The sequence below is a fragment of the Engystomops pustulosus genome, chromosome 9 (assembly GCF_040894005.1).
Source record: "Engystomops pustulosus chromosome 9, aEngPut4.maternal, whole genome shotgun sequence".
NCBI classification, from domain to species: Eukaryota; Metazoa; Chordata; class Amphibia; order Anura; family Leptodactylidae; genus Engystomops; species Engystomops pustulosus.
In genome coordinates this window covers 84980094-84994638 of record NC_092419.1, presented here as the reverse complement: position 1 = coordinate 84994638, position 14545 = coordinate 84980094, and the positions used below count along the sequence as shown (strand labels likewise).

General features: G+C 42.0%; 1 protein-coding gene across 2 annotated transcripts in view; it reads right to left on the bottom strand.

The window, feature by feature from the left end:
• The window catches only part of LOC140077185 (uncharacterized), a 38583-nt gene extending 29169 nt beyond the window's left edge, over positions 1 to 9414 (bottom strand). The window contains exon 1 of one of the 2 annotated variants that reach the window (XM_072124141.1): positions 9118 to 9414. In XM_072124141.1, coding sequence (XP_071980242.1) covers positions 9118 to 9172 — 55 coding nt within the window. In that variant the 5' untranslated portion in view covers positions 9173 to 9414. Of the gene's footprint in view, positions 1 to 2221; positions 2305 to 9117 lie in introns of those variants that run through there. The other variant, XM_072124143.1, reaches the window with a different exon arrangement.
• Between the last annotated feature and the right edge of the window lie 5131 nt (positions 9415 to 14545).

Sequence of the window (14545 nt, the reverse complement as noted above, 5' to 3'; positions counted from 1 at the left end):
TTGTTTGAATTGTTCTTTGAAAATCTCATATTTATGTGAGGGTTATTTACATAGTGTGAAGAGCTCTGATATACTTCTGACTGATAAATTAGTATCTATTCCATCAATATCAAATTAATCAAGATGCACAGACAGAACATTACAAGTCACTCCCTACTGCTATGTGCACATCTAAGGGTGTTACTCCCATGCTAATTCACATAGGTACCATTAGTTTTATCAATCTGCATTCGTATTTATTTGTTATAATATTAAAACAAGGGATATGTTATACACTTTGTTGTTATGGCTATTCATGATTTTTGTAAATTAATCTCACTCAATCATTTAGTCCCTATAAATAGGACAAGGAACAAGTGTGATGCTGTATAGGTGCCATGTTCATCATCTTTCAGCTCCAGTGTCAGATACATGATGGAAGCTTCCTAAATATGGAGATGATTCAGAATGCTGTTATGGTCTATGCTATATGTTTATTAAAAATGGCTGAAATAGTACACCATAGAGAAACCCATTAGATATTGATCAAGCATATTTAAATATAACAGATATGTGATTTTCAGAGACAATGATGAGCAAAGGGCTAATTGGCAACAATGGCAGAGGTTATTAGTGGGCTCCACCAAAACATAAGTTCTCTTCGTAACTGTAGACCATTCATGTCATAGCATGTGGACCAATTTTCACAGAATTATAAGCTCTCTTAAAGAACATTGTAATGCGGTGCTACAAGGGTCTGAAAAGATCATGGTCACAACTTTACAGGGCTGTAGTGAAGAAAAATATTTTGACCTCCCACTAAAAATCTGCCAGGATAACAAGAAACATATCCTGGGCTATGGTATTATAGCTTTAATAATTCATTGACCCAATAGTGAGCTGATATCAAATCTACACAGTAAAAATTGAGTGCAAAATGATTACATCCACTGACTTACAGGTGACATCTACTGTAAATGTAATTATCGGTTTTCCCTGTTCTTCTCCTTCCACTCCATACCACCATTATTCAAAATATTTCAAACGTTATTCCAGTCTATCGGGATCTGAGGTAGTGAATCCTCTGGACCACCACAAGCAATGGCGTAAGCCACAGGCGCGACTTTGCCCGAGGTGGTGGCCAAGGCATGGTACAAAGTTGTGAGGCAGAATCGTGGTCGGGGACAGGTAGGAGGTTGAGACAGGCAGCACGGGATCAATGTCAGGAACTAAGCATGAGGTCAGGACAGGCAGCACAGAGTCAACATCAGGAATGGAACCGGGGTCACAACGGGAAATCAGCAGACGGGCACTAGGCAATGAAACAAGCTTTTTCTGAGACATATAGCACAAAAATCCGGCGGGGAATGTTGGGAGGGGTCAGCTTTTATTCAGTTCCTGGAAATGGCCAGCACCAATTAGCCCTTTAAATATTTGACCGCCGGTGCGCACGCTCCCCACGAGGCCGGGACGCGCGTGCCGGACTATGAGTAGTGGAGTAGGAGCGAGGAGAGGTAAAGCAGCAGAGCAGGGACCTGGTGGCCCGGAAAGGGGCATGAGTGTGCCTGCAACCCGAGAAGTGGGTCGAGGGAGCACCCGTGACACAGTCATCCTCCATTCTTGCCTAAATTCTGCACAATACTAGTTTATTGTTGTTTGTGCCTTCCACAAAATAATAGTGCATCTTATTAGTGTCCTCCTTTGTGTCCCAATACAGTTCTACTTCCTCTATAAGCACTTTTGGGACACCTGCCCTGTAGACAAAGTAACATTGTTAATTGTGCATTTATAATGTGGCTCTCTGTATTGTCTCTGTATTGGGAAATATATTTCATCTCCACAGCTGCCAGTAGACACAATCTAATGATACAACAATTGAACTTTGGTTTAAATGTAGGAAAATACCAAAAAACAGAGCTGCAAAAAACTTTGTTTATGTAAAAATATAATATCCTTTATTGAGAGTAAATACAAATATTATACATATATATCTCTAGAAAGGGAAAATCCAATACAATACATGGGGGACACAAGTAGCCCCAGATGCAAATAGGGCAAACACAGAAGACCAATGGCCCCCCTTTAACCCAGGGTCAAAAAAGTGTCAACAGTATTTTTAAATAGTCAGTCAAAAGGTAAGACCAGTAGGGGTAAAGTGGCAGTAGTGCAGTGAAAAAAATAATGAATAAACCGGAGCTACCTTCCAGTATTTAAAAATTCCATATTACTATAGCACACTTACCCGCAAACATGATAAAAGACTGACACTGGGCTTCGTCAGGAGGTGGTGTATCAGTGCCATGTCTCACATTTTATATTCTCTACCTGCGTCTCTGCTTCAAGACGTGCCCACCATGGGCTTCAAGACGTTACCATGGAGACGCGTCCTGTGACTGTGCACTTCCCCATGCAGGCGCTGGCACCGATCGCGGGTGTTACCAGTAAGCCTTTGCTGCAATATGCAGCAAAGACTTATCGGCTGTGGAGAGGGCTCAGCCCGTGAGCCTTCTCCATGCACCTGCACCCGGCATGTGACGTAATACTACATCACATGTTGGTAAGGGGTTAAACATTATTCAGATGATGATAATAATAATAATATAATTCCTTTATTTATACAGCATACACAGATTATGCAGCGCTGCACAGAGCTTGCAAAATTAGTCCCTGTCCCCCATGGGGCTCACAATCTAATCAGATGGTAAACAAAACACGTGGAAACAGACAGGTACAGTATTGTTTCCCATACAGATACCATTGTGAAGTCATAAAAGTTAGTACTTATTATTACTAGACTAGTGGTCTAGCCACTGTGCTATCACATATGCAACAATAAAAATATTGGGGGTCATTTACTAAGGGCCCGATTCGCGTTTTCCCGACGTGTTACCCGAATATTTCCAATTTGCGCCGATTGTACCTGAATTGCCCCGGGATTTTGGCGCATGCAATCGGATTGTGCCGCATCGGCGCTGGCATGCACGTGCCGAAAATCGGGGGGCGTGGCCGAACGAAAACCCGACGGATTCGGAAAAACCGCCGCATTTAGGAAAAAAAATGGTTCGCGAAAATTACACTTACCTTCACCAGGTATAGGCCTGTGAATTTCAGGGCATTCCAGCGCGCCTCCGGGGAACTTCAGCGCAGCAGCACCACCTGGTGGACGGCGGAGGAACTACCTTAGTGAATCCCGGCCGGACCCGAATCCACCGCAGAGAACGCGCCGCTGGATCGCGAACGGACCGGGTAAGTAAATCTGCCCCAATATCTTAGAATAAATATATACTAGCTTAACATTATGGAGTATAATAGAGTCCCAAGGATATACCTAGAAAACCTAGAGTAGGACTCTAGCCAGGGAGACCAGGACTGTAGGAATGAAGGATACTTGTGGTTAACTTAAGCCATAGGGGCTTATTGTACTTCCCATGCCAGGGGGAGGGGGTGAGATTGAGGTATATAATCTGTGCACTCAGAGGTGGTGCTGTTTGGCAGAGATTCAATTTACAGATTAAACTGATTCCCAAAAAGGGAGGATAAGATGGCAGTTCCAACATATATGCAGAAGAGTTGCTTTACTTTGTTGACATCTCCAACACAAATTAGATATGTTGGTATTGTACTTGTGTAGGATAATAGCGGTTCTTTACTAACTACTCACTAGTTTATAGCTAGTTTCCTGTAATGTGATACACCTGGAGGGACCTGGGCCATGTTTCAGAATCATAGCTTTTTCCTGTTCCTTAAATAAACAATCTAACTCTCTTTGCTATGCCTGCAAAAATAAAATTGGTAAATGATCACAGGGGCTGGATAGAAGAAATTTGTAAAGCTTACACACAATTTTAGCGGTCGGGGAGGTGGTAGATATAATTTTTTCAAACCAGGAGAGATTGCGTGAGGGAAGGTGCAGATGCCTGTGGGAACCAATCTCTGAGTGATGTCAGTGGTGAACATGCTCAATCTTCGAGACCCAGAACTCTTGTGTTTAGTGCTGTTTGCTGAGGACACCAAGAGGAGAGGGCAGAAGAATTCCGGCCTCGTAAATCTCCATATTTCGTGACCGGTGAGGAATGGAGCATTACTACTCCTACTCACAAGAGACCATGCCACATCTTTACTGGAGCTTTAGTTAGGAATTTTTAATAACATACTCCACTATTGGTACATATAACTTGGTGTAAGATTTTTTCTGCCAGTCTACCACTCGAATAAGTTGGATGACCTTGTAATAGGTGTGGTATCTGGGAAGCTTATACCACCTTGGTGTCTGGGTCTGATCATGACTGATCATAGGCTATTCTATGCCTGGTTCCCTTCCAGACATATTTGAACAACAGGCGTCTAATTGCATGAAAGAGTCAGAGGTAAATCGGTATTGCTTGCAGAAAGTAGGTTATCTTGGGCACTATCATCATTTTGATAGGGGTTCCCAATCCAGGAAATATATGATATTTTCCATTTTTTAATTGTGCTTGTGATAGAGGTTAGTAGGGGGATGTAGTTTAAGGCGAACCATTCATTGGGATTTGCTGAAATATGAACACCAAAGTAAGTTATTTTTTCTTCTGCCCAATGCTACCGATTTGGAGGTGTTCTTGAAATTTGGAAAATTTCTGGATCCCTCCTTCTACCTAAATCCTAAGAATCCAGTTGTTTTGGCAATTGCGTTGCAAAAGGGTTTCCGTCACAAGGACAAGGGGAAAAGGAGAAAAAGGGCAGCCCTGCCTCATACAATTGGATATTTGGAAAGAGGGTGGATACCAAATTAAGTCAATGCCAACTGTATGAAGGTCCTTGACCGGGCATACTGGATAAGATGCAAAACTCTGATGGTCTTTTCGAAGCAAACCCCACCTGCTCCTCATTATAAGTTGCGGAAGAAAGACCTTGCCTGTTTGCTAACATGTTGGCATATAATTTAACGTCCACCACTTGATACTAATTTCAAGAGTAAATTTTCTAGTAAGCTCCTTCAAATGGAACTTGTTAGGCCCTTGGGAACACTCAATAGCCCACAAGCCTTTCTAAAGCTGGGGTTTAGAATCCCAAATAAATGGATTGTATCAGGAGCATGTACAGGGAGGCAAGGTATACTGCCCTAGGCTTCACCAGGCATACTACACATGCTCCAGAGGTTCATGCGGGCCCAAGTCACTGTGAATAGTACGTTCTAATTATTTGTGTATCCAGAAATGGTATTTAATTCACTGCAAACTTTAGCAGCACTTTATGAAAACGCTAAAACTTAGCTTTTATTTCATCTTTAATTATTAAAATGAACTCACTAGGATAAAAACACAACACTTAAAGGGTAGGGCTAGTGTAGACGCATTTGTCACTAAGGTGCATTGTCATTCCTGGCTTGTAGTTTCACTACATCTAGACACTAAATCCCTAATACTTCATAACCCTATACGTATTACACTCAGACATGAGTTCCTCAGGGGTTAAAGTAGGTCTACAGATTTAGTTTCAAACAAACTTAGCTTCAATCAATACTTGGCTGTGCAACACCCCTGCTAACGTATAGGCAAGGGGGTAGTTGTGAACAGGGCCCTCTACCTGTCAGGATCCAACTGGTGAGCCTGTGCAACTCACCCAAGGGATAATGCAGGGAGATCTCAGGTAATCTGCAGCTGTAGCCTCTGCCTGGAAAGGCAATAGTTAAATGGGTGTAAGATGTTATCCAATTATGTGGCTGTATTGTAAACTGGAGTGTGATTGGAGAAGTGCTACCACCTGACCCAGGGGGAGTATAAAACCGCTGTGCAGTGGGAGCACATGGTCTTAGGCTAGTCTTTTGCCTGTCAGCAGTCCAGACCTCATGGTCTTTACACAGAGCATGACCTGCTTTTTGAGTGAAGAGAGAGAGAGAGAGTGTCAGTGAGGAGCACACCTTTAATGCTGTCCCAGGAACTGAGTCAGGAGACTCTAACTTAGAGCTACAGCTTCCACTGCATCTACTATCAGGCTGGTGCATTATTCCTGCAGACCACTCTCCACGACCACTCCAGAACCAGATCTGCCGTTTGACTGTTTAGGACCGTTACCTGTTACCGGTTGTTCAATAAAGAACCGTGAGTTGATTTGTACAATGTTGCCTCCGTCTGATCCCTGGATATGGCTGTCTACCACCACAGGCTTCCCCATCCATTACCCAGGGACTTATCTAACAGACACTCAGAGGTTGCCCCAGGGATAAACAAGTACTTCAGACTCTCCCTCCATATTTCTTGCACACACAGCCTGCTGTAGATCAGTCAGGCTGTAGGACAGCCCTCCGGTCCCCATACCAAGCACCATGACTACAGCTTGCCCTAGGCTGCAATTGCCAGCCACTCCGGTATCTTGAGCCCTGGCTGCCATCAGGGCCCAAGAAAAGGCTGGGCCCCAGTGGGGGATGTTGCAGCTGCATGGTGCAAGCATGCCCCTGGCATTAGATTATAGTCATGGCCTGCCCCCGGCCCGCCCCCAGCCCGCCCATATTTATAGTGCTCATTGCACTTTTGGGTAATGCCCACAAATCCATATCCACCCGATCCACACAGAATATCAGTCCATCATGTGACTGCAGCCACCACATCATCAACAAGCGAAGCTTCCCCCAGGGTATCACATGACCATGATCAGGAGGGTGGGGGAGAGAGGCGAAGGTAATGGTCCCAGTGAGACAGCAATCAAAGCCACAACCACTATCAGGTGGACTTAACTTTCGGACTTCCAATGGAGCTAAAGCATCAACCCATCAATAGCGGAACAGTGACGGTTCTGCCACCTTTACTACAGAGGTTGACAACCAGAACAATTGTAGGTGATTGACAAAAAAGGTGCACTCATATCTAACCCTAGAATCCAAGCGGGTATACCCATCTAAAGAATATATCATAACTCCAATAGGCATTCCTATGAACAATCTGCACTTAAAATGATGCAGTAAATGTGCATAATTCATTATGATTACTTAAGACAAAGTGTCACAGACAATAGGCACCTGTATAAGCCAGAAACATCCTGCGTGAAGCATGCATAGGAGTCAAAATCATTAATGCCATTTGATTTTACCGAATACAGATTGAAAGTCCACTGAGCCTCGTTTTTACCGATCAGTTTGCCCCAATCGCCACCTCTGGGTGACGGTCTTACGAGTTCAATCTCTTGAAAAGTCAGGCATTTCGAATTGCCCTGATAATTCTGCCATATATGTTTGGCAATGGGGGTGTCATTTTCAGCTTTGATATCTTTCATATGTTCGTTAATATGTGTCCTAAAATTTCTGAAGGTTTTCCATATGTTGCCAGATGCACCACCCTAACTGAGGAGCAATTGATAATCTTGGAATGCATATTCTCAGATTGCATATTCCTTTCCAGTATGGGCACTTCTAATAACTTTAGATGGTCTCATATATCTACATGCTGAACAGCAACCACATTTGAAGGAGACATTTGGTTTCAGATCCAACCATGTTCCCAGTGGCATAACAACAGCTGTAGCGGCTTCTACGGGGCCCGGGCGTTCCAGGGGCCCAGGATGAACAGCCGAGACAAAATCTAAAAATGCTATTTTCTTATGGCCATCCCTCCCTGTGTAGTAGGGCGATGGGACCATCCTTGTACAGGAATACGGGCCCCTGTGCCGTATATATACGATGCATATATACTTTATATATATACAGTATGAGTTTGTATATACTGTAGTGTAAAATGTTATGTGTGTGATTATATAAATGTGTGTGTATGTATGAATAATTTTTAAAGGGAAGGGGGCCCCATGCACAAATCTGCTATGGGGCCCTCCCTCTCCTAGTTACGCCACTGCATGTTCCATCTGATTTCGTGGTGCCAGGAAGTTACAGACCAGCAAATCCCTCGAATTTCTAGCCTTCCTATATGTGATCGCCGCTCTTGTAGATACAAACTTTGCTACCTCTTTATCAGTTAGAAGTACGTCCCAATAATTTGAAAATATTTCCCATATTTCATTGTGTTGGTTATCATATGTACCAATTATCCGAATACCAGTCTGTTCCTGTTCACGTTTCTGGGGACAAGCAATTGTCTCCTCTCGGTACTAACAGCCCCCTGATATGCCTTTTTAAGGACTTTTTGGGGGAACCCTCGTCTAACAAAGCGATCAAATAGTTCTCCTACCTTCCTTTGGAATCCACCAAAGCCACTACAGTTTCACCTCACCCTTAAAACCTGCCCCTTTGGTATACCCCTTTTAAGGGGATAGAGATGGCAGTGGTACCATTGCAGAAAGCTATTGGTGGCTGTGGCCTTGTGATATACTGTAGTCACTAGAACACCCCCTTCTGTCTTCTTTACAGTTAGATCAAGAAAGTTAATCGCTTGATCCTGGATCTCCAAGGTAAATCTAAGACCCAGGTCATAGTGGTTCAGGGCATCCACAAAAGACCCAAAATTCTCCTTTATTGAGGTCCAAATCAATAGGACATGCTTAATATTTTTGGGTTTAGAAGTCCCAAACTGCCTGACAGATGCCAATAAATTCTACTATGTAGTGAAATATTTTGTAACATACAATATCCTGGTTATTTTTTCTGTGTGCTTTTTATTGCATATGTTCTATTTCTGTGTGTGCTTTTATATAGTGTACAACTAGAAAAGTCTTATAACATAATAATAGACGGCCATTTATCATGTCTTCTACGCATGAAAAAAAAAATTGCAATTCCTGGCATACAACCATGCAGCTGCAACAATGTGAGGGCTTTCTGCCTTCATGTCACTTTGTAAAATTAACATTAACCTTACAGGACCTTTTACGTTGCAGGTAGTTATTATTTTGACATTTAGTATTTTTGCTAAAAATATTCAAGAAGTCATCTATGTTCGGACATTTAATTAATTAACCTATGAAATGAAATCACTGCATAAATGAATAGATACATAGTATAACTTTTGCTTTCTTGGTATATACAAGTGGTTTATTTAACAACCACTATGGGAGGCAGGACAGTCAAAGAAATGTTCTGTAGAATAATCTATACTAAATATATTGGATGTATTGGATATATATATATATATATATTTATATATATATATATATATAAATGTACTATGTTACCTATCCCAAAGGATCCCAAATATTACAATGTTCAAATGAACTTACCAGAAATCCTGGCCAGTGAAATGGTAAGAAACTCAATAATTTCCGCTTCTGGCATCTTTTCTGGATAGTTGCAGCAATCCCAATGAAGAAATGTGAATTGAATGCTATGTATACAAGTGTGGTTGTCACTCCACCTGCAGCTGCCTGCTGCGTCTCTCACACTTTAATTAACTACTACTTTTTGCCATGTTTTGCAACAGGCAAAACCAGTCTAAGCTGTCAAGCTGTAAAAGTGATTGCTTGCTACAGAGCTGACTATTAAGAGGAGGTTATCTTAAACCCGCCCCGAAGTACATTGTGAATCTGTCATATTCTTTTTAGCAATCACATTAAGTACTATCTTATTGTGTATAATCACATGTGTGCACAATATACACTGAACTCTTACAAATAGCCTGGCTCTAGGCCAATAGCTCAGCAAGTGCAAAACCAGTGACCTCTATCAGAGATTTGGCGGTGATGATAATAATGTCACATCCGACATTGTTACAGGTTCTAGCTACATAATTGATCTGCCACACCAAACTCTCCATATAGAAATATATTTAATAGAATCACCATATGGTGGCGGTCATTTATCTTAGTTTTTTTTCTCCTATACATGTAAATTTTTGGCCCTTTTTTTTGTGCTGCATTTGCAAAAATGTGTGCATTTTCTACTTGTCCTGCAGAAAATCAGGTGCGGGCATTTTCGCAATCGCAGTAAAAATCCACAAATTTTTACAAATAAACTTTACTTGCAGGCAGGTGTAGGTAAAGCTTAGAAGGGTTTACAGAAGAATTGAAAAAAAAAAGTTGCACAAACCAACAGACTCAAATGCCACATAGATCACCCTCGGGGGGTGATGGCACACGTGGTGTTTTTGGCCCATTTTTAAGCAGTCTGGAAAAAAACGCATGCATTTTTGACAGGTTTGACCAATTCTCTTAATTGAAACTGGTCAAAAAATGTGCTTTTTGACGGACTGCTCAAAAACGGACCAAAAACGCGTTCAAAACGCCACGTGTGCCATCACCCTAAGATAGCTAAGAGAAGCACTAAACCCGGGAAAAAAAAAAATTAGAAGACTGGCACACATTTTCAGACCATTCACACCACCATTCTGTAATCTACCCCTCCCCCATGTGTTTTAAATAATATTCAGAGTACGGTCACACATAACTCGGCCTCGGACTGATCTCACTAGCATTTCCAGTGAAACAAATGTGATTGTTTATCGATCGCATGCATTTCACTGCAAACGCAAATGCATTTGGGTTGAGGTATGGCCAGATAGCGCTAGAGCTGTGCTTGGAAATGCAGCACTAGTGGTATGTGTGAGCGCACCCTTAACACCTTAATGACCTGAGTTTCCTTTTGGTGTTCCCCACGTTCCAAAAGCCATAACTTTATATTTTTATTTGACCTTGGATAGAGATGTATGAGGGCTTGTTATCTGCCTAGTGTCTGTATTTAATGTTCCATGCTATGTACCGGGAAGCTGGGAAATATTCCAAGTGCGGTATAATTGCAATGCAGTTTTGTCAACATTCACATGACTGCAATGATTGCAACCAGATCACAGCGCCCATTAAGGTCGATGGCACCCGGACACGGAGGGGTGAGCACACACTGAGGAGTGCTGCAGAATCTGGTCCGTGTGAGCACAGGGCCGTGTACGAATGATGTCAGACTGTATTCTCTCCTGTATGGATGCAAATGTGGTCCGTGTGTGTCACCTGTACAATATGTCCAACTTATGTAACTTCTACATGAAGTATTGAAGGTTGGTAAATAACCTCATTGACTTGTTCCAGTCACATATTTTCTTATCTAGCAATCTATCTGCAAAATTGGGGAGAATACAGAGGGCACCTGTGTGGCATCAGTATTCTTCGAGGGTCCATACACATCTCTGAGAAAGCACTGGCTGCAAAAAAACTATAGTAATAGGACCTCCTTCAATAAAGCATTGCAGATGTGATTTTGAAACAAAAATGGCATTGTGCATGACCACATACTGTATAAAATACATATGAGTCAAGTCTGTGAAACAACATATGGGGAGAATTATCCGACGTGTCTGAGAGCAGACATGGCAACCAATCTGAGCTCAGCTTTCATTTTCCCACAGTTGTTTACAAAATTAAAGCTGACTGGATTGGTTTTCATGGGCAACTAGAACAATTTTACCTCAGACACTGATAAATCTCCCCCTTAAATTAAGTGCGCATGTAGTCTAAGCCCTCCTGCACATGACTTTCTCCACAAAATCAACAATAAAAACACAGACTTAAAGGACCTGCTACGTAATTTTGCGGCCTGGCCAGTCGGCTCATGCACAGGTCTGTGAAAAACACTGCCGTGCATACCTCCCAACATTTGTGAAAGGGAAAGAGGGACAAAATGGCAGCACGCGCAGCGATCCCCCTAAGCCACACCCCCAATCACTCCCTGGCCATGCCCCAAATTTTAGCCTTATTATAATAATAAAAATCATCTCAATAAAAAAAAAAATTATCCTCATTGAGATTTGAACCCAGAATCTGCAGTGTCCATGTACAATAATGACACAGTGCCCCAACCAACTGAGCCATAATCTCTGTGATCATCAGGGTGTAGAATTTTGGTAACTAAGAACTATGACTACTGTTACACTGTGACACAGATATAATGCTTTGGTATATAGGGAGGGATCTTCTCAGAGGTTATTGTAATTATTGAGACTATTATTATTATTATGGAGATTATTATTATTATTATTATTATTATTATTATTATTATTATTATTATTATTATTATTATTGAGATGATTATTATTATTTTTTCTATTATTAATAATCATCTCCAAAATAATAAAAATAATAAAATTTATAATAATAATAATAATAATAGTCTCAATAATTACAATAATAACCTCTGAGAAGATCCCTCTCTATATATCAGTGCATTAGTCTGTGTCACAGTGTAAATGGCAGATAACATGTCTTAGTTACCAGAAATCCTTTGATAAGTGTCACTTGGCTTATAGCTCAGTTAGTTAAGCTTCTGTCTGCAGTGCAGAGGGTCCCAGGTTTGAATCTCAGCCTGGCCAAAACTTTATTTAATTTAATTATATAAAGAGCTTGTGTCTGGGGAAGCCCTGGAGACCATATATGGACAGATACTGATCTGACCTGATGACGTGGTCCCTGCTCTCTCTGCTAAGCCGACACTTCTCTGAAAAGGATTCCCTCCCGATGTCTGCTCTGGGGAACCCTAGGAGATGCAGTGACCATATATGGACAGATGCTGATCTGACCTGATGATGTGGTCCCTGCTCTCAGCTAAGCCAACACTTCTCTGAAAAGGATTCCCTGCCCGATGTCTGCTCTGGGGAAGCCTAGGAGATGCAGTGACCATATATGGACAGATGCTGATCTGAAGCTGATGACGTGGTCCCTGCTCTCCGCTAAGCCCGACACTTCTCTGAAAAGGATTCCCTGCCCGATGTCTGTAGAAGCCATTCTCTACTGTGAGTTCAAACTTTCAAAGTATTTACTATGGGGACACAGCTCCGGGACACAGCGGGACCTGGGGGGAGAATCCGTGACAATCTCATAGCTGCCCATGACGCGGGGCAGAGGTAAGAAAAACGGGAAAGTCCCGTCAAAATCGGTACTGTTGGGAGCTATGGCCGTGTACATGGATCCATAATAAGCTATGGAACCGTGTGATGGGCACTGAAACAGCGGTTGTGTGCATGAGGGCTAAGTCATATTCCTTCTGTGTTTACAGACTGTTTCCTCCCATAGAAGTCTATAAGCCTACCTGCACATAATGGGTGCGATTCCTCAACCCACATACAGCTTGACCATCACATGCTAATAGAATAGAAAAAGACAACCTGAGCTGCAAACTTGGCTGGAATAGGACTTTACTGTCTTTTGCATCTTGGATTGTTGGCTCATGCACAGAGATGTGGAATCCACAGCTGGGGGTATAACCCCTGAGGGTGATGCCACACATGCCGTTTTGAACCTGTTTTTGGTCTGTTTTTAAGCAGTCCGTTAAAAAACGCATGTGTTTTTGAAATTGGCAGGTTTTACCAATTATCTTAATTAAAACTGGTCAAAAATGCATGCGTTTTTGGACTGACTGTTTAAAAACGGACCAAAAACGGGTTCAAAACACCATATGTGGCATCACTCTTAGAAGTAAATGAGGACGTGTGCTAGCCTCACATTCCCATTTCACATCTGTGTGCAGGGGGCCTAAGAATGTAAAAATTCAGATGACACCACTGTGATGCCTTAGAAACAGCTTACAAACTGATGACATGGGGACCACAAAAACAGACCATGCATCTGTTGTTTAGGGCCCGAGAACAGTGAATTTTTATTTGTAGGTAACTTAAAATGAATTAATAGAACATAAACAATTAAATTTTGGTGGCTGCAGGGCCCTTGAACACCATCACAGGTATAGTACATGTAGCCATTAGTTATATAGAAAAGTGTCACAAGTTTTAACAAGAGAAACTAACAAGTGAAAGTCAGGTGCATTAGATGGATACAATGATGGCTATCCTTTCCATCTCCTGGCAGAATTATCAGATTATACAACAAGCAGTGATTATATGAATCATGCCCAGGGCAAATGAAGGAGAAGGTGGAATTTTCCTAAGGCACAAGAGCTTCTTATGTAAAGGCAGGTATTTTAAGGTGAAAGGCTGAAGTAACTGTACAACAACCCAGGTGACACCAAGGAAAATGGAAAAGATATCCTTTTGCAGTAGCCAAGGCAAAAGGCTGCTTAGCACGAATATACAGGAGAAGCTACAGAAGATTATTGGCAATGAGCCTATGACAGTAGAATGCAGCAGCAGGAAATCCAATGCAGGACTGGGTACCGACTAAACACACAGGAGGAAAAACTATAGAAAGGAGACACTATCATGGCAACTGGCTCACTAGACCGTAGTATAAAAAAGGTTATCAGCATCAGAGTAGAGAAAACTGAAGACATTGGGGCACATTTACTAAGAACAGTGCAGTCTGTACTATGTGCAGTAAGTAAAAGATAAAAATTATTGGAAAAAATTAACCAGTTGCCAGCTAATTATGACAGCGGAAAGAGGATAAATATAAGTGGAATAGAGGTCCAGTATTCCTTATGATCAGGTAAAGACAGTCTATAGGATTTTCCTCTGCATCTACGTCATCAAACATTGTTCTTAGTAAGCCTGGTAAACGTTTGTCGTGTCGCTGGATCAAGGAACAGAAAGTGTGTTGGAGTTACTACCTCGTGTCCGGGAGTGATCCTTTGTGTGGACTACACCTAAATGCATCAAACTGCGGAACGGAAAGTGCTGTGGTGGAGTTCCCAAGTCGGAAGGACACGAGGTCTGCACAGCCAGACGCTGTACACCGCAAGTGTAACAACGGGACCCACGAGAACGCCACACAG